The sequence below is a fragment of the Arachis duranensis genome, chromosome 6 (assembly GCF_000817695.3).
Source record: "Arachis duranensis cultivar V14167 chromosome 6, aradu.V14167.gnm2.J7QH, whole genome shotgun sequence".
NCBI classification, from domain to species: domain Eukaryota; kingdom Viridiplantae; phylum Streptophyta; class Magnoliopsida; order Fabales; family Fabaceae; genus Arachis; species Arachis duranensis.
The window spans coordinates 2,843,610-2,864,472 of NC_029777.3; the positions used below are offsets into that span (position 1 = coordinate 2,843,610).

The 20,863-nt window shown below is 30.4% G+C and overlaps 1 protein-coding gene and 1 pseudogene across 4 annotated transcripts; both read right to left on the reverse strand.

The window, feature by feature from the left end:
• Positions 1 to 1,797: 1,797 nt before the first annotated feature.
• On the reverse strand, positions 1,798 to 4,011 carry LOC107491841 (uncharacterized; annotated as a pseudogene).
• A 5,250-nt stretch (positions 4,012 to 9,261) lies between these two features.
• On the reverse strand, positions 9,262 to 11,978 carry LOC107491974 (F-box/kelch-repeat protein At3g61590). 4 transcript variants are annotated; one of them, XM_052251376.1, is made up of 3 exons: positions 11,641 to 11,978; positions 11,242 to 11,456; positions 9,262 to 10,718 (listed from the first exon to the last, which is right to left on the reverse strand). In XM_052251376.1, the coding sequence occupies exon 3, from the start codon at positions 10,697 to 10,699 to the stop codon at positions 9,482 to 9,484; it is 1,218 nt and encodes a 405-aa protein (XP_052107336.1). In that variant the 5' UTR covers positions 10,700 to 10,718; positions 11,242 to 11,456; positions 11,641 to 11,978; the 3' UTR covers positions 9,262 to 9,481. The 4 variants fall into 4 exon arrangements, with proteins under 4 accessions (XP_052107336.1, XP_052107335.1, XP_015968408.1 ...); XM_052251375.1 differs by having other exon boundaries at positions 11,242 to 11,530; XM_016112922.3 differs by lacking the exon at positions 11,242 to 11,456.
• Positions 11,979 to 20,863: the final 8,885 nt, after the last annotated feature.

Consider the following 20,863-nt stretch of genomic DNA (forward strand, 5'->3'; position numbering starts at 1 on the left):
TAAATTCTATTAAAAAATTATTGTATCAATTTTAAAGTTCGTAACCGTGTATCGCAACTATCGTAAACCACAATCTTATTTATTAGCACCGCAACCTCTCTTCTCTTTTCAAAACTTTTAAAATTTAAATTTTAAATTTTAAATAAAAAATAATAATTTCAAGATCTTATAATTTGGCTATATTAAAAAATAAATTTAAATTAATACCATACAAATTATAATTATTTTATAATAAATTAAATAAAAATTAAAATTAAAATAATACGATCTAAATTGTAACAAATTATTTGATCAAAATCAAAATCAAAATTATTTTTTGCTATTTATTTAAATAAAAAAGTCATTGTGGGCTAACCTAATTACCTAAGAGCTATGGGGTTATAGAAGCTATAATAAGAGCATGAGACCGAAGCAGAGTGTCCTTGAATTTGTTGAAGGACACACACACATATATATATGTTATGCACTTAATTATGACTAATTATCTGATTAAGTGAAAGGTTAAAGATTTGAAGCGGGATTAAGCATGCGAATTCATGGGATGGCGCATTGCAAATAGCACTGAGTAATTTTGCATTTGTATGGTAAAATCTAACACAAAAAAACAAAACAAAACAAAACAAAAGCAAAGGGTCCACAAATTGATACGAGGACTTTACAGATACATAATGATATCATAAAAAAATCTAAGTGAACTTGTGGTCCATCTTTCCTTTCACCTCATCTAATACCTTGGATTCATACATTCCTTGGATTATTATTTTTCAGGACACACATTAGGTATTGCCTAGAAAATTCACTTCTTGGTATCAATTCCATGACATACTAGTCTAGAAGTGGTTCGTTTAAAAGTAAAAGCATATTCAACAATAAAAAACATGGTCAAAAATTATTATTTTGGGAAAATGTAAGTATGTAACTGTAACTATGACTGTGTGCGACTCCCTTTCACATACTTTAACATCTTCCAACATTATTAAGGGATGCTGTGACAAGTTCATAACATTCTTAATAGGGTATGCTAGCTAAATACATAGACTACATTTTTCATTGGGAGAGATTTTGCGCCCTTATGCGTAGACCTTGAACGAGGTTTCTTTTTTCTGTCTTCCAATAAAAAACACTGCCATGTGCTTCGATCCTTCCCTTTGCTCACCATCACAACTTGCTTGGTTCATCAAGTACCACATAATCAATCACCAACTGTGTAAGTGTGTTATTTAAAGCTCACCTAGGAACACGTGAAATCAAAAAAAGAGAACACATACTTATTTGTTATTGGACCAGCTTCTGTGTTTGCTTTCCCCTAAAATTGAGCGTGGTCTAAAAGCCTTGTTTTTAAAGTCGGCAATTAATAAGGTGTCCGTTGCCCCTTTTTTTTTTTGGCTATAAGTAATGGATAATTAAAGTTGTTATACAATTTGTTTCTTTTTGTTTTAGACTTTTAGCAAACCAAGTATTACTGAGTAACTAGGTTGCCAATGGTAAAAGTAAGGGATGTGAAACGTGAATTGAAGAATGCTTATGGCTACTTGAAGAATGCTTATGGCTACTTCCTTTGATTAACCAGGAATTAATGTAGTTACCGCTGCAACATATAAAAAAGCCATCTACATGAAACTTCCACTGTGTTCTGAGCAATGTCTAAGCGTTACTTCTGAAGATGGTTTTTAAATGGAGTAGCACATGCCATGGTTCACAATTACTCAGGTTTTCAGTTTACAACAATAGGGTAATGCAGATACAATCTTAAACTTCTGTCCAAAAAGAAAAAGATACAACCTTAAACTACTAACTCTATACATAACCTAAGTTGACTACCTTGGACAATATGTAACATGAAAAAAACTATAACCAATACTGTTTAAAGTGATGCCCCAGTTGACATTGGTAATGAACCATCTCCTACATCTTGGATCAGTGCCATCACTGCACCACTCTCCACTGATAACAGAATATTAAATAAAAATGAAGAGTTTCATATATAATGTACCGTGCTAATAAATTACAAGGTCCTAATGTATAAACTTGAGCTTGAAGGCAATCAGACTCAGACCTGCAATCACAGAAGGAAAAATATATTTCAACTCTATAATTAGTTTTTCGGAGTTTCTTTAGCAGAAAACAAAAAAGTAACAAGACAGATATAAAAAGCAAGCTACAGTTCAATCTCATTAGTTTCACTAAATTCAGTCGTAATTGCCACAATATTATCCCCATTGGTTTAACACTAACGTAGTTTAAATCATTTTTATCTTATTATTATGCAACAATTCAAGAGAAGGAAGTGTTGCAGGACTCAACAAATTAACTCATCATTCATTCGTGTGCTAAAGTTTTCCACCTGAACTCAACTAGATGAAACCATACAGTTTATGCTTTACACCCAGATGCTTAGTTGAGCACAGAATGATAAGACAATACCTGAAGAATAACAAATCAAATGCTTTTCTCTGTAAGACCATTCAATTTGGTAGAGCTTTCTTCTCGCCAGATTGCTTTCACTTCATCTGTTCGGAACCGCTGGGTGAACGTAGAGTCCTCTAGTGGTGTCGACGCACCATAAGCAAATTCAAGGAGACCAGTATAAGCTATCATTGCACCATTGTCGATGCAATATCTGTCATTAGTGGCAAACAGCCTCCCACCCCGTTCAGAGCACATTGTTCTCATCATCTCCTACAAACGCTCGTTGCAGCCCACACCACCAACTATAAGGACATCTTTCGAGTCACAATGAGCCATAGCCCGCTCTGTTATCTCCACAAGCATAGCAAACAGAGTCTCCTGCAATGTTAACATTCTTAGAAATCCAAACTCGCAAATTCATAATTTTATAAAGATAACAGCTTAACAAAGAGAAAGGGAGCAGCAAAAAAATATACCTGCAGAGAGTAGCACAAGTCTGCAGGTGTGCACTCGTTATTCTTCAGCTTTTCAAATGCAGTCGCTTCGATGTAACTAAGTATTCCACTGAAAGATACATCCATTCCTTTGACAACATAAGGAATGTCTATAAATTTCTCTCCTTTCTTAGCAAGCTGAAAGGCAAGAAAACCATATAAAGCAAGTTGAACAGATTGAACCATAAGAACACTAAACCCTAAATCCTAAATTCTAAACCATGAGATCACAATCCAGTTAAGCACAACTATAATACTACATTTGTACTCCTCTATGCATATTGTATACTTATCTGGATCAAAGATTGCTACATTAAATTTCTTAAATGTGTGACTAATTGATTCATAAAATTTCCATGTTTACATAAGCCTTTCAGTAAAAATTGCTACTTTCAACTAACAAAATGATTAAGGAAAATTGCCAACAATGAATTCATAAAAAACCTGCTCAATGTTGTAACCAGGACTGGGATCATTGGAAAGCGTCAAAACCCTAGCGAAGCGATCCAAGCAGTTACCAATAGCAATATCAATGGTCTCACCAAAGATTCTGTAACGACCCTCACTGTATGCAATGACCTGAGTGTTACCGCCACTAACATAAAGCACAACAGGATCAACGGCACCGGTGACAACCCTACCCATCTCAATATGAGCGACACAGTGGTTGACAGCACCAATGGGCTTCTTCCAAAGCTGAGAGAGGATGCGAACGACGACAGCAGAGACTTGAAGGGGAGCACCCATTCCAGGGCCCTTGGTGTAGCAGATGCAGTCGATGTCATTGGGAGTGACGTTGGCGGTTTCCAAAGCGGATCTGACGAGTGGAAGAACGTGGTGAAGGTGGTGCTGAGTGGTTTCTCTTGGGAGAAAGCCTTGACCAGGAGGGGTTATGTATGTGTGGCGTGGGTTGGAGAGGATGGTGCCGTCAAGTGTGACAACACCGACTCCGATTTTGTTGGCTGAACCCTCGAATCCCAACGCCATCATTCTCTTCTTTTCACTTCCTTGAGTTCCTTCCATTCCCATTTCCGCCGCCACCACTCAGGGAGGCAAGTAATCACTAGCCAGGATAACAAACTGCCTCATCTTCCCATGTTTCTGGAATTGAAATGTACTGGACGAGTGGAGGCTTTCTTTTTTTTCCTTTTTCTGTTTTTCATTTTTTTTTGTCATTTGTTTTTGTTCATTTAGGGTTTAACTTTTTTGGATTTAGGACCCTTTTGGTGTAGTTGGGCTAGAATTGAACAAAAAGAAACTGAAACAAGTATTGACAAAAATAAAGAAAGAAAAAAAACAAAATACACATTTTCACCATTAAATATATATCTTTTTATGCAATAACTTATTAGTCGAACTCATAAATTCGAGTTAGTCTTTGATCTGTCGAGTTAAAAATTCTATAGAAAAAAAATAATTCTATGAATCAATTTAATAGTTAATTCACTAGTCTGTTTAAACAAGTATCCTGAGAAATAAAAAAATATATATACAATTCTATGTCTCATATTTTATAATAAACATTATTTTGATATAAATATTTTGTTAGGTGAAAACTCAGATGCATTCGACTTTACGTGAAGTTAATAGTTGAGAATCGTAAGATGAAAATTTAGTCAAATCAGTCAAATCATCTAACGGCTCTCACTTTTATTAACAATCAGCACAATTTTTTGTTGTTTTGTTATTACAAATAATTTAAATACATAATTATTGATAACAACTATATTTTTATATTAATATTAGAAATATTTGTTGTATGAATAATGATATTGTTAAATATAAGCCTAACATTTTAAAAAAGTAAAATATAAACAAAATAAAAATATGTGAGTTTTAAACTTTTAATTATCTTTAATTATCTTTTCAATTTTTGAATAAAATTTTAAATTTTTATCTATTTTAAGTTTTCAAAAAATAATATATTCTAAATTCTAAATTTTTATTAATTTAAATATTAAAAAATAATTAAAAAAATGAATTAAAACTTTCCGTCAGTTATTCTAAACAAAACTTTTTCATATCTAAATTTTTCACCCATGCAAGTACCTTTTTAGAATTTTATAAGTTGAGAAAACTAGCAAAATGGTGTTCAAAAATTTATATCGCTAGTAAAAACTCCAAAAGATAATAACCACAAATAAATGCGACAAAAAAATTAGATATTAAATATATATTCTAAAAAAAATATTTTAAATATCATATTTTGATATAATTTTTTACAAATATTATTAAAAAAAAGATCTTTACATTTTTTTAATTTGACAATTTTATGTCAAGTAAATGTTTTTAAAACAAATTTTATTATGAGTGATAATTTTTTTTGAAAAATAAAATGAAAAATCTAGAGATCAATTTTTTTGTTCGAATTTTTTCGATATATTTTTTAAATATTTGTTCAAATATTGTCACAAAAATTCAGATCAAATAAATAAATCATTTGTTAAATACGAAAATTTTGTCAGTTATAAAAGATATAATATTTATTAGTTATTTTTGTCACATTTTTAAATTATTCAAAACTATTTTATCGATACCATTTTTTAAAGACTTTTTTTTTTGTCAACATCTGATTCTTTTGAATATCAAATTGAAAGTTAATTTTTTATAAAATCTTATCAATTTAATACTTGCAAGTCTAGAGTGTTTAGTCTACACTCTACAGTCCTTTGCTCTCCATTCCCACACAAACTTCTGTAACACACTCCCTTCTTCTCATCTAAAAATATAATTGAATAAAATTAACTCAATTTTAAAAATAATTCAAGAACTGAGGTTAATATCTCACATTTATAAATTTTATAAAGACTTTATCATTGATAAATAGCAAAATTTGTAATACAGCATGAACGGTTGATGATTTAGGATTCAAGCAATCACTATTTCTAAATAATTGCAGATAGTATTGTTCTTAATACTCTGTACTACCATACTACTATTCATGAATTAGGTATGGAAAATGTTGCAATGTGCAGGTGTTGTGGGCACAAGCGTCAGCTCTTAAACTTAATTGATGAAGGTCCAACCCTTACCAGTGCATTAAATGTTGACTTTATAAAGCCGGAAAGATAAAAGCATTCTCTAATACAGCAAAAAGCAACAATCAGCATTGGCTTAATTTTTTTATTTATAAAATGTTTTTATACTAATTTCGATCTCTATAAAATGTTTCTTGTAATTTTGGTGTAAAATCTAAAGAAAAAAAAATCTTAAACGATATCTGAATATTATCTCAAAAGAAAACAAAATTTTTAACAATAAATATCTTTAATTTTTCTCTTAGTGTTTGTTTGAGTATTATTAAGTTGATAAAAAAAATTAATGAAAAAATATTTTTTTTAGCGTGTTTGGTAAATTTCTAGTGATAAAAGTAAAAGCATTGGAAAAATAAAAAATATTTTTTAAAAAAAATTATAATTTACATCTTTTTTTAAAAGATCTTTTAAAAAAAGATGTTTTTTACGTAATAAATAAACAAAAGAATAATTTTATATGATTATACCCAAACATAATTGATAAATAAAAAAATCCTTTTGTATAAGATATTCAAACATAAAATTACTTTTACTTTTTTATAAGATCTTTAAAAAAAATAACTTAAAAAAGATCTTTTCTTAAAAGCTCACCCAAACAAGCTCTTAATCTTTACACCCTCCGTTAATATTTTCTCTTTGTATTAATGAAATAAATCTACATGACATGTTAAACTATTAATTTATCTATTAAAAACCAACTAGGATTGACAACTTCTTTTTTATTGGGAGTCTTATTGTCTTTTAGGAAGTAATTGTCAACATCGTAAAATTAAAAAATATTAATAATTTTTAAATATTTTTATTTATAAAAATTAAATGGAGAATATATTAGTAATTAACATCAGAAATCATTGATAGAGAGATTAATCAATCTCTCGAAGTTAAATATCAAAGACCAAAAAGGATATTTTATTAGAGGCCTGTTACACATACAAGTCTTTTTTATTTACAAGTCTTACAAGTTGGCACAAGGCCAACAAAACACACGCGCATTACTCCCACATTCAAGAGTAAATATATGCACGTTATTCAATCATTTCCTGTTTCCAAAGTGCGCTACTCACCATGCATTATGAACGACTCTTCTTCTTCTTCCTTCATGAAATTTGTTTGATCTCCTTCGTGCATTCTCTTTTCGCCTTTTCATTCGTTGTTTTACCTGCATTTATCATTGGTATTCTTACTTCATTTTTTTTCGATTTTCATGGTTTCTGAAATCAAACTTTGAAATCGTTTTGAAGATAATGGAACTTCAGAAATACACCCAAACGATTACAGAAATACACCCAAACGATTACAGAAATACACCCAAAGAATTTAAGAAATACACCAAAATTCGTTGAAGTACACCTTATGCATAATTCAAAACTCTTTCTCTTTCTCCTCCTCATCTTCTGCTGCTTCTTCTTCTTTATTTTCTTATTTCATATTCTCATAATTCTTTTTGGAGAAAAAAATCAAACAGAAGAAAAATATATATAATGTTACAAAATCAAAAGAAGAACGAGGAGAAACACGACGATGAAGATGGAACACTTCAAAAATGATTTCAGAATTTGATGTCAAAAAACAATGGAAATCGAGAATAACGAAGAAAGAAAACAGAGAGAAAAGCACGTAAATAAATAAAGAGAAAGAGAAGGCAATAAATTCGAAAAAGAAAACGAAATTCTTTCAAAGATTAAAAATCTATTAGAGACGTGTTTGAGCGTAATATCAATTAGAGGACTTGTAAGATTTGTATAGCAAAATCACTTGTATATAGAGATTAATCCATTTTGTTATTGAAAATTTCGTAGACTTTCAAAAAAAAATTATCAAGAGACCGGAATGGATATTTATCCAAATCTAAAAATTCTGGGTTTATTAAATGCTAAAGTTATAGAAAAGTATGGTGTTTTAATAATTTTTAATTATTGATCTTAATTTATATATTATATATTTTTTATAATTAAAATTAACAGTTAAAAATTACTAAAATATTGGTATACTGATACACTTAAAAATTTTCCAAAGTTATATGCTAAAATACTACTGTATCAAATCGTATTACATTGACATTTAACCTATTGCATCAATACTTAATAATAGGTAAATTTTATTGGATCACAATAAAAAAAAATTCGAAGACCAAAATTTAAAAACAAATGTTTTATAAGAAGCGCTTTTTATTTTTAATATAATTATTAAATACGTGTAATACGAAAAAATGAAGTTTGAGTATGTTATGCACAGATATAAAACTAATAACAGTTTAACATTTTATGGAAGGAAGAGAGTGTGGAAGAGAAGTCAAGAACTGTTTGATTAGTGATCAACGGCTGAAAGCTGAGAGCTATTAAAAATTTTGGTAGTACCAATTTAATGAGAGAGCTATATTACATCAAATGAGAGAGAAAGAAAAGTTGAGAATCATTAGATCATAAATCAACGGTTAGAATTCTTGATGAAATCGGTATTTTCATTTTGATAGAAAAAATCACTTACTCTTTCTCAAATCGTTAGTCACATTTTATAATATTTTTTGTTCCTTTTTCAAATCCTAAGTAACGATTTGTTCTGACACCGATTCAACTCATATCGACGCATTATACCAAATTTTCATAATAATCTCATATTACACCGTTCACTTTACAATATAAAAAAATAGCCTTGTAAGAACCAATTTTTTTTTTCAAGCTTTGAGCATTTCGAAATTTTAATATGATGTGACATATTTATGAATTGTATATACATGCATAGGGGTAAGACCCAGAAAAGTTACTTTCACCAGCAGTCGGTAAGTCCAACTCCAACTCCATCATCACCCATCACAATCCAAAGTGAGTGAAGCCATTTGAATATTCTGCACTTGCTCCTCCTTGGCTACCTCATATACTTATTTCAATGTTGAAAATGAAGTTTATTTATTTTAATCTTTATTTGTCACAATCTCCACCAAGGAAAACCCACTTTTACATTTGTTAAAGAATAAAGTAGCCCTGGACCACACTTCTCCACCAACCTACACGGAGTAGTTATAATTTTTTCCAACCTTTATTGAAATTTTGACAAAAAAAATAAAATAAAAATAGTGTTGTACGGACGACACAAACATCTCAGATATCAGACTCTGAAAAATCAAAATCACACATGCACAACAAAGAATGCAATCTTAGCATAACAATTTCATTGGCTCATCAGTAAGTCAAAGCCTAACGTGTGTTAAAAGATGCTGGAAAAAGGATCCGTGAAGTCCACTCAAAAGCATAGTATCCTTATATCTAAGCAATATGTTATTATTCTTATTAGAGCAACTGCATAAGTAGAGAGAGAACACAATGTGGTGAAAAATAAATATATAACTGTGGTATTCTGAAATGCAACTAATAGTATCCAGTATCCACAAATAAGCATCTTTATCAGCACTTACATTTTGTATGAACTGTTGTTAAAGAACCAAAATCAGATTAAATTTTGTCCTAAAGAACAATAGAAGAAAATGGGCAGAAGCCTTAAAATCAGGTGCCAGTAGCAGCTGTTGATTATTATTGTATGGAGAAGCTATGGAGCAATTTCAAGCCTAGGCTCAAAGGAAAAACCTGTGAAAAGCTGAAGTGGGAACCTTTTTATCACAGGGCACTTCTGTGCCCATTTCCATTGTTTATTGCTCATGTCATATATAAGCAGCACAGGAGATCCATAACTTTGAATATATATGAGATCATCTGCGCCACTGCTGGCAAAAACATCATCAAGCTCTCCAAAGCCTTGGAAGAATTTGTGAGGCACTCGTGCAATATCTTCCCACTTCTTATCGTTTAGAACCCAGATTCCAATTCCTTTGATTATGTCAGGTCTATCTGGTTTACCAATACCTCCCACCATTACAAGCTTTTCCTTTAGATTCATCAAACGGCCACATGTCAGAGAACAAGGTACTGGAATAAAGTTCCTTGTTAAGCTACCTTGAGAAGAATGGTTGGAGATGTTATATCCAATTAGGGAATGGCGATTTGCAGGTAGACCTGCCCCTGTTGAGTAAACCAAAAAGTATAGCACCCCATTACATATTACACTCTCGTCACCACCTCTCCACCCTAACAAAACTTCGGTGAAAGGTGTTATCCAAGTCACTTCTTCAGAATTGTATATATGAATTGAGATATCCCACTGGAAAAAGTTCTCAGGGACTTGCTTGGATTTTACAATTGCCACTGTATAACACTGAGATTCCCTACTAACTGAGATTGCTAGTGCACTGTAATCAGAAAATTTTAAACCCGGAGGGTCCTCCAGCTTCTTGAACCTTTTGGTAATAGGGTTGCATACACACAATTCACTTCGGCTGTCATTGTCCATGAAGCAAACCATACCACATGATGAAGCAATGAACCAATTTGAAGTGCCAATGCAGGGAAGTTCAATGCCATACCATTTCCGTAGGATGGGATCATATGCATGACCGATTGGTTCATCAGAGCTTGTAAACATGAAGTACCAAGGTTTTTGATGTAGAACATGAGAAAGGTTCCATAAAAACCTCTTTGAAGTGACAATATCATGCCATCTTTTACATACAGAACCAGCTCTGAAAATGCTTGCAACAGGAAGGTAGGCTAGGATCCGCTCCAACAAGTCATCCGGCAAAATAAGATCCACAGAGACAACACTTGTTTGTTTCTCACCATCTTCACCAGGCTCTAAAGATGAGCCAAACTCCCCAATATCCCTTCCTGTGTCATCATCATAGTGACTGATCCATGAAGTTTCTCCAGCCATAGAAGTTCAAATGAAAGACCTAATGGGTGTGTTCGGGGAAAAAAGCTTATTATTTAAACATCTTAACATCAAATAAGAAAGATCCTCTAGATTTTATCATCTTTTACTAGATAGTCTAGACTAGATGATTCAGATATAATATCCTATCTTCAAATTAAAAGAGGTAATACAGAACAAAGAATTAGGATTTTTCGTTCAAACTAAAAGCAATTTCTAAACATCTGCATGACACATTCATGTTAGTTGCAAACCACAAACACTAGTTGCAGGTTGCCACGTTAAGCAAATCAAAACAGTAAATAGAACCACACAACACAGAACATGAAACTCTTGGTACCAAATACATGCTATTATATTCAGCTCATCCCAACAGTAGATTATGCTGCAAACATACATAATAGATAATTCATCCTTTTAGATTTTCTATGACATTTGATATCAAACTAAAATAACTACGATTCATAAATGGACAAAATTATATCAAATAGACAAAAACAACGGCATTTCCAAGCAATGAAGAAGGGGAAAAAAAAAGAAAAAACCTTCAAGCACCTCAGATACAGAACAAGCATTGTGACATGTTGATTTGCTCCTTATTGGTCACAGGCATTTCATCTGATAGAGAAAATGTGCCAAAGGCATCACCTTTTCCAAACCAGCTTTTTGTTCTAAAGTCCTACAGTGTCTTTTTTGCTCATAAATATAAACAAGTTCCCACAAACCTTTTACTATCAAGCTTTGGGAAGGGATTGGTGTGCTAAAAGAAAAAGGAAACTAATATGAGGAGAAGAAAAATCAAAGGGCGAAGCATCAATCAAAGCCCCAAAGGTCCTGAGAAAGGAAAACTAATCAGCAGAAACAGATCAACGAGGGGCATAGATGGCGCAACAAGTCAAAAACATTGTGAAAACTGAAAAGATGAAAAGAGAGAAGATACCTACCTAACTTGTTTGAATTGAAAGGATCAAAGAGCCACGTGTCTCATAGGAGGGGAAGAGAGAACCTCGGCGGAATGATTTAGGAAACAAGAGAATCGGGGTGTGGGAGAGAAAGAGAGAGAAGAGTATCTCAGAATACAAGCATTGAAGTTTACGGAGAAAAGGAAATGGAAAGAAGGATACGAGTTTTGCGTTGCCCTTGCTTGAAATGGAAGAACAGAGAAATGGGTAACTCTAGATTTGGTTTGTCTGATGAGGAAGGCCTAGTAAAGCAACCCATCAACAACGAGAGAGAGAGAGAGAGAGAAACGACAGGCGGGTAACAGTAAGGTGCAGTGAAGTGAGAAGGCGGTTTTTTCTATTAGCAATTGCCTTTTTGTAGGAGAAGCGCGTGTTGGCGCGTGAAGATTGTTGAGGTGTCATTCATTATGAACTATATTGGGCGACAATAATACCAACCCTTTAATTTATTTCTTTATTTACACACGTGTCAAAGCAAATCAATCTCTTTCTACAAATACATTTTTTTTATAATACATTATTTTATAATTTATATTAATGTTTTTTTAGCAAATAATAAATACATAACCTAAGAAACATAGACACTTCATTGAATTACTGTATCTGTATGTTAGACATATTTCGGATATGATATTTATCGACATTGATTCAATACGGATGTCTTCTGTGTTCAACCTATGTTTAACCAATTTTAACGGATCATAACTTGATTTTTGGATCCCAAAATTTGGTAAAACTTATTTCAAATAAAAATTGGGATCGTGGAATTTATAACATTCGAAAAACAGACGAAAAATAATTTTTAACGAAAAAGTTATGTGCATTTAAAGTTTGGAATTAAAAATTGAAATTCTATGATTTTGCAGCAAATCAAGATTTCTGCTATGTGTACCCATGCATACAATGTTGCCTATACACGGAATTGACTAGGCGTAAATGCTCATGCGTATGCACGAGGAGTATGTATATGCATGCCCAATATTTTTACAAGTGCGTACGTATAATTTGGGAATGTTGTACGGGTACGTGCATACGTACAAAGATGATGCAGACGTACAAGTCCTGTTTTATACTAAAATTCTGTTTTTAACCGTTCGACCTTTTTGGCAAGCTTGTAAACTTTCATAAATCCTATTTAAAGTTCGATAGTTAATTTTAAAAAAGAGTTGACTAATTATTGACCATAAAAAATTAATAATAGAAATAAAATTGAAACTCATAAAAATACTATAGACAAAATTAAAATAAATTAAATATTAAAAATATTTTGAAATTTTTAAAAAATGTTAAAAATAAAAAATAGCCTTTACTCAAAAATTTATTATTTGTCTATATTTTTATTATTGAGTTATGTTAATTCTTTAGAAAAAAAAAATTTAATTAAATAATCGATCTAGATAATTTCAAATATCAAATCAAGAAAAAAGTAATTTCAAAAGTTTTATTTAAAAAAAAAAGACTAAATAACACACTTAAAGTTTGTAGGATAAATTTTTTCAATTTTGCTTTAATCTTGTAAAAGGTTTTCTTATCTTTTTATTTTATTTATTTTTAAATAAATACTCGTTATGATCTCTTTTTAAACGTTCAATTCATTGGACCGAACAGGAATGTCAATGGGGTGGAGCGGGAAGGGAGATGTCTCCCCATTTTCGCCTCCAAAATTAATTTCTGTCCCCGTCCCGTTCTTTATCATGGGGAATAATTATCCTCATCCCCATTCTCCATGTTTTTCGTATTTTTTGCGGGTCTCATTTTCTATCTCCTTATATTTAATATTCATATGAAAATTATAATAAAAATATAAAAAAATAAAAAATAAACTACAAAATATTATTACAAACACACAAACATATCTTATCCAAGATTATAAATTCAGAAATATAACATAGCAAATCATAGTCTATAAAATAAAATCTTGAACAATAGGGTTAGAGTTTTTCAATGAGTGAAATTACTAAAAAACTTCTATATTAAAAATAAAGTAAAAATTATTAAATAAGTTCAAAAATTTGATAAATTATCGAAGATGGGACGGGGATCTCCAGATTTTGCGCCTGTCTCGAAAAAATTTCGCTCCCCATCTCTATTTCTACGGAAAAAAAAATTTCACCATTGGAGTTTCATTCGGAGTGGTCCTCGGAGTGATCTCACGGAGATCCCCACCTCCTAAAAATTTTTGACATTCCTAGAACCGAAAATATATATATTATATTTAGTCATTTTAGTGTGTTTTAAAAATAAAGTCGTCACTATTTTTCACCTACAGACCCATTCACTTATAATGCGTCTTACATTGAACCTAATCAGCAACCCATTAAGCCAACACCCCGCTCTTTCCTTTTTTGAAATAAAATATGTTAATCAAAGGAAGAAAAGCATAAAGATTATGCGTCAAACGCCATACTAAAGAATCAAATGCTTGACACACCCACGGACACACGAAAAGGGGCTGATTTTTTTAGATATAAAAAAAATTAATATTACACAATAAAATAAATATGGGTAAAGTATTTATACTAATATAATATTAATATAAAATGTAGGTTTGTGATTTAGTTTTTTTTTTTAATTTGAATACTGCAAAATGCAGGTTGTGTTCTATCCATTTTTTTCATTTTGAATATTAAAAAACATAAGTTGTATTTTAAATTTTTTATTTTAAAATTTATAAAATGCAGATTGTGTAACACCGATTCTAATTTTTAGCACGTTATGATTGCACTAAAAGTCTATATACTACCTATTTCTATTCCGTTAATAACATTATATTTATTTAAATTTGAGCTTTCGCGAATCTAAACTGAATATTTAATTTAAGAAATCATAAATTCTTTACTTTATATTTTTTTAATCACATAATTATATTTACATAATATTTAATACATAATCTTATTTACAATTTTTCAAATAGAAGTCCTACCCTTTTAAAAACCAAAACAATAATTATCGAGGAAAAAAAATTTAATTATTAAACCAAATTCATAAAGTACAATCATACATAATAAACTTGTGGTTCGATCGCAGCTCCGTGCCAAAGCTTCCTGAACTTGTCACTGAAAATAAAATCTGTAGAGGGTGAGAACATCGTCTTCAAAAAGCTTTGCAAAAAAACTTACTTAAAAAGTCGTAAAGAAACTCCTTTACTTTACAAATCCGTAAGGTGAATAGTTTAAAGAAATGAAAATAACCAAAGACATGCCTAAGGGCTTCCTACCCAACTTACATCGCTCTTCTTTATCCTGTTGGGAATAAAACACCATTTCCCCTTGAGAAAACACCTTTGACAGAGAAATAAAATAGACACAATCACAACACAAGAATTTAACGTGGAAACTCCAATTACCGGAGAAAAAACCACGGCCGTTGTCAAATGACAACCAGAGAATATCACTATGTGAAAATTGTTACAACACATAGACTCCTTTCTCTCTAACACCGGCACCCCAGTACACCCACACTCTCTCAAAACAAATATCTAACTACACATCACAACACTCTCTAATCAAAGAGTACAGAGGAAAAGAAAAATCAGATACAAGCTTAAAGTGTTTCTAACTGGTGCAAAAAATATGGAGAACTTAGCCTCATATTTATAGCCTAGGCTACCCACTCCATTTGCTATCCTAAGCAATGTGGGACTAATTCAACCAAATCCTAATAATTTTCACCTTGATTGAAATAGTCACACATCTTCAACTTCCATTGTCAACACCGACAATTCTTTGCTGCCATTGTCTATACCGATAATCATAGTTCAGAGAACTATCATACTCCACCATGAAAGTATACTCACTTGGAATTAAACCACTCCAAGCATTTTGCCTTGGTACAGATCGAAACCTTGCTGAAAATTCATGGTGCAACTTTCAAATTGGCTTTTCCTGGAAGTTCTTCAGCCATCGACCTAACTCCGCTACACACCTTGCATCTCAACGCCAACCAATGCCCGTGTGCAATTGTGGACCCGATTGCCATAACTTATCCTTATCCATGGCAGTGCGGCAATACCATGAGGATACTTCTTGTCTTCTACGCCTTGTGCAAACCTGATTGTATCAATACATCCTTGACTTGTATTTGCCACAAGCCACAATTGATTCTTCAATCAAATTTCTCTATTTCAAGCTTCACAACACTTGAATATTCTGACATTGTTGCAACCGTATACTGGAATAGTATAACTCAACTGTAGACCGTGCACTAGGAAGTGTCTCCAGGAAAGAGAGGTGGGTCACAATGGACACACTTAAATACCAAGTCTTTCCTTAGCTAGAACTTTTCCAAACTGCACTCTCACAGTGTCACACTGCCTTCCAACAACAACAACAGCAACCAAAGATCAACCTCAAGCCACAGGACAAAATTCTTTTCTGATGTGGAAGGTCAGACTAGGCTGCAACCACAGAGCATACTAAGAATAAATCCCACCGAACCGAAGCTATGATACGACTTGTTGGGAATAAGACACCATATCCAACATATACATAAATCAGAGTAATAAGGCAACACCTAATCCATCCCGTCTCAACCTCCATCACCACATATCAGAAACTACCCTCCACGCCTCCACCAAAGATTATCTCTCAGATAAACATACACGTACAAGGTAAATAAATAAATCACAGATAGGATTCAGGTATAGCAAGTAAAATAAATAGCAGATAAACATGGCTAAACAATTAGGCAAACCAAAACAAATGCACACTCAGTCAAAACATACAAATGCATATGATGCATGCCTCTCCTATGACTGATAATATCATCTATCGATTATATAACCAACCCAACATGTCCTGTAGTTAACCATTGGACAGTCCCTTTATGCGCGCATCCTCAAATTCAAAAAAATTAATGGGAAAAACTCCAAACTCAAATTAATATATATGCATGCCTATGGAAGAATCCGGGAAGTTAAAGTGTCCAGTTACATTTTACGACAGAGGGTCAACAGAGTATCGAGTCTCAACTTGGAACAAGTGGTGGCAAGTCACTGCATCTACCCATAGAAACTTGTGTCTCGGATAATTCAAATTCATAAGTCATATGAATTTTTCAATCATAATTCATCAATTCATATCTCATTAAATCTCAAATTCATCATCACTATCATCATCTCATTTAATATAATCTCAATATTTACTTATCTCAACTTCAATCACAATTTTCAACATACTCATCAATAATTCCACCAAAATCCTACTACGCACCCTTTATCATTTACCGGGTGAGGCTTGGGCCATTATATACGACTTATGGGTTTAAGGTCTCTAAATACGATACTTTATACTCGAGGTCAAGATTATATACTAACTCAAAATAAAACATAATCTTTCATGGCTAACAACAATCTAACTCAGTATAGCATAACCTTTTCAATCTAATCAAATCATTTCTCTCTCTCTCTTATATATATATATATATTAACTACATTCTTTTTTAAATATCTCTTTTTTTTTTCAAATTCATCATCTAACTCTGTTAATATTATTTTCTCTCACACTTCCTAAACCAAAACCCTTGGTTTATCAAGTAATTGGTATATTAATGTGACGCATTTTTGGTATCAGTAAACTTGTCTCTCTCTTTTATTTTTTATTTTTAAAAAATATCAGTTTCAAATAAATATATTTGTTAGTATTTAATAATTAATTATGATAAAATTTGTCAATAATTATAATATTTTATATTATATCTTTTTAATAATTATAATGATTTTTTTATATATCTTCATGATTATTATATATATAGTGTTTTAATACCATTTACAGTTTAAATTCTATAGACAAAATTTTTTGTTTTGTTTTTTAATTTTCTTTTATTAACTATTTCATACGATAAGAATGTATTTTTTGATTTTTTTATCAAATTGATCTTTTTAAGATTAAGTTAGAATTTTGCCATTCTTTTATAAATCCAATCTTATTTTTATTCTTTTAATTATATAATGAATGTTCTTATTAAATTTATTTTCTTTTGTCCTTACAATAGAATTTTTTACCGTAATCATTTATAATACTCCACATTCATCATGTTTCATCTTAGAGCTGTTTTGTTGATTCGGGTGCTAATTATATGAATATAAGAGTTCAGAACAATAAAAAGTGAACTTCATTTCGCTAAAGGATGGTTGGATCTTCTTATATACTATAACTAACATAATAGAATGTGAGTAGAGTTATCTTTTGTAGGGAAGCTGCATTTATCATTGAGATAAATGTGGTTATTTTTTTCTTGCCGTATTATATAAATAACTGGTGATAAAGCTGATTTAATAAGAGGATCGTCTGAATTTGCATAGATTCATATTTAATTTGTTCAAACTATTTTTATTAGTTTTTGTTACGAAAATAACTCGAATGTATAAGTATCTAAGTTCTAGAATTAAATACCATAGATATTATTTAAATAACTTAATTCTAATATTGGAATTTGATTAACTCTGCTTTAAAAGAATTTAAAAGTTGATTTTACTTTATTATTTAATTCTATTTAATTTAGATATATAATATTTAATTTATTAATTTTTTACTATTTATGAGTTTATTTTATCAGTAATATAATCAAATAATTTAATAAAAAATGATGATAATTTATGATAGTAGTGTCATATAATTTTGATATCTTTTTAATCTATCAATAATTAAAAATTAAATCATTTAAAATAATAATAGTATTCTTTTGTAAATAATAATAAATGCATATACTCTATTGTTCAAATTATTATATCATTAATTAATAATTTATTTTTTAATTTTAAAGTATTATAATTAAATGCATATACTCTAACTAAAGGGTAATTAAATTTTGAGAATAAAATAATTTATTTATTTTTTTATTGTTAAAAATTCCATGATTAATTAGTTTGTTTTACGTAAGTTATTTTAAGATTTTGTTTTCTAATATATTGAGTATGATTTAATTTTAATTTTCTTTATTATATCAGTAATTATAATTTTTTTCCTAATCTTATAAGTAATATACTTACGAAAAAATGTAGATATTAATATATGATTATAAGAAAATAATATTTATTATTAAAGTTAAAATCTGTGTATTGATGTTTTAAATTAATTAATAGTAGCAATCTATATGATCATATTATTAGGAGTATTGTTGTCAAACTCGTGAGTTAACTCGTAAATTCGAACACAAACTCATTTTTGAGCTCACTTAGCTTATTGTTCTAACTTCACTTGTCCATCATTCGTTGTCGTTCTCTGCCGGTTGGCACTGCTGCTCTCTGCTCAATTTCGCGCATAGCCTCATGTCTCACACTCTGTTGTGCTTCTCGCTTTTTCTTTATCTCGCTCTCTATTCTCTTTTATACACGTCGAGCCTTTGTCGTGTCCGCCGCGATGCCGTCGAGTCTCTACCGTCATGCATAGTTGCATACGTTCGTCGAGCCTCTACCGCTTCTACTGATCTGCTCTGCTTTGCTGCCATATCATTCGCTATTTCTCTATCTGTAATGCTGCACGATCTTGCTGCTTCTCTTCATGTACGACTACGCCGCTTCACGGCCTGCATTCAGATATATTTTTTTAAAAAGATTTTATTGTTGTTTCTTGAGTTTGTTACTGACTTTTTGAATTTTCTAATTATTACTCATTACTAACTTTAATTTTTTAGTTGTTCTGGCATCTGGGATAGTATAGATTATGAATGTTTGAATTTTGATCATTGTTAATTTATTTTTTTGAATATCTAAATTCTGATCATTGAAAGCTACTGCAGTTATAAATTTAGTAAATTACAGTATTACTATGTTTCTGTGTTAGTATATAATATTGTTTAATGTTCATAGTTGATTATTTGATTTAGGGGAAAATATTTTATTTAGAGATAAACTTACTAATTTGATTATTTATTATTGTTATTTATTATTGTTGATTTAGGGATAAAATGTTTGAAAATATTGGTTTAGGGACAAGATAGTGAACATGAGGATATTAATGCCACGAAAGATGAAGATATTGAAGGATTGCAATTCTAAACTTTTAGTTTATTAGGCCATTTACTTGTTATTGTTGTTTTCTATTTTTTTCGGTTGTGTTATTTGAAGTGTTGATTCCGTGTGAGTTCTATGTTAAACTAGATGCATACTTGTAAAAGATTTAAATATGTATTTTAAAGTACCTATAATTGTGGTACTATTTTAATTTATTATATATTTTGAAGTTGAACTTATTCATTTTGAATGTCTAAATTTGAGTATATATATATATATATATATATTCTAGCAAATTGTAGTAATGTAAGAAAAAATATTTTAGAATAGAAAAGAATAAGAGAGATTTTGAGAAGAATTAAAAAAGAGAGATAATTTTATGAAGAAAAAATAAAAAAATTATATAAGGACTAGTTTGACTAATTTTTAAAATTTGAGGGATGAAAATGATTTACGTCTGAATTTTCAAGGACTATTTTGACTAATAGAAAATTTTTTTATATATCAAGTGATGCCACATGTCACTGACCTGTCACGTGGCGTGCCACGTGTTACTGACCTGCTACGTGGCGTGTCACGTCATCATGTCACGTGGCACTTAACGTGACACGTCATCATCCAATTGACGGAAGAACTAATTTGACTAACAGTTTATCTTTCAGTGACTGATTTGATTAAAAAAAATCATTCGGGGACGAAAATGAAGATCGCGTGATCTTTCAGGGACGAATTTGAACATTAACCCTAAAAAATAGTAATATTAATATTTGGTGTAATTTTTAAAATTAAATTGTAGTTTTTTAAAAAGCTATTTAGAAGTTTGTAGAAAAATTAAAAAAAATGACTTCTCTCATAATACTATTACTTTTTATCACATTTCTATAAAATAGACATTTTTAGAATAAAACTCAAATACAAAATAATTTATTTATAAACTACTTTTAATATAGTTATTTATTATTTAAACTTTTTTTTTAAAAATAGTTTAATTAAATTGTTTATCTAAACTGGACCTAAGTCTCAGACATTGAAACATGAATATAAAAATATAAAAATTATATTTAATAGATAAAATATGAATAAAAATATTATATTTTAAAATATTAAATTAGTGTATTTTATATTTTTTGTCAAAAAAAACATAAAAATACCGAATAAAAATACAACTTATTATTATCATTATTATCAAATCTTTATAATTATATTTTTAATTATTTTATTTTTTATTTTAAATTTTATGTAAAAAAATAAAGA

What these genes read in the sequence shown, in the direction of transcription:
- LOC107491974 (XM_016112922.3), bottom strand. Translation starts at nt 10,699, where the DNA reads ATGGCTGGAGAAACTTCATGGATCAGTCACTATGATGATGACACAGGA.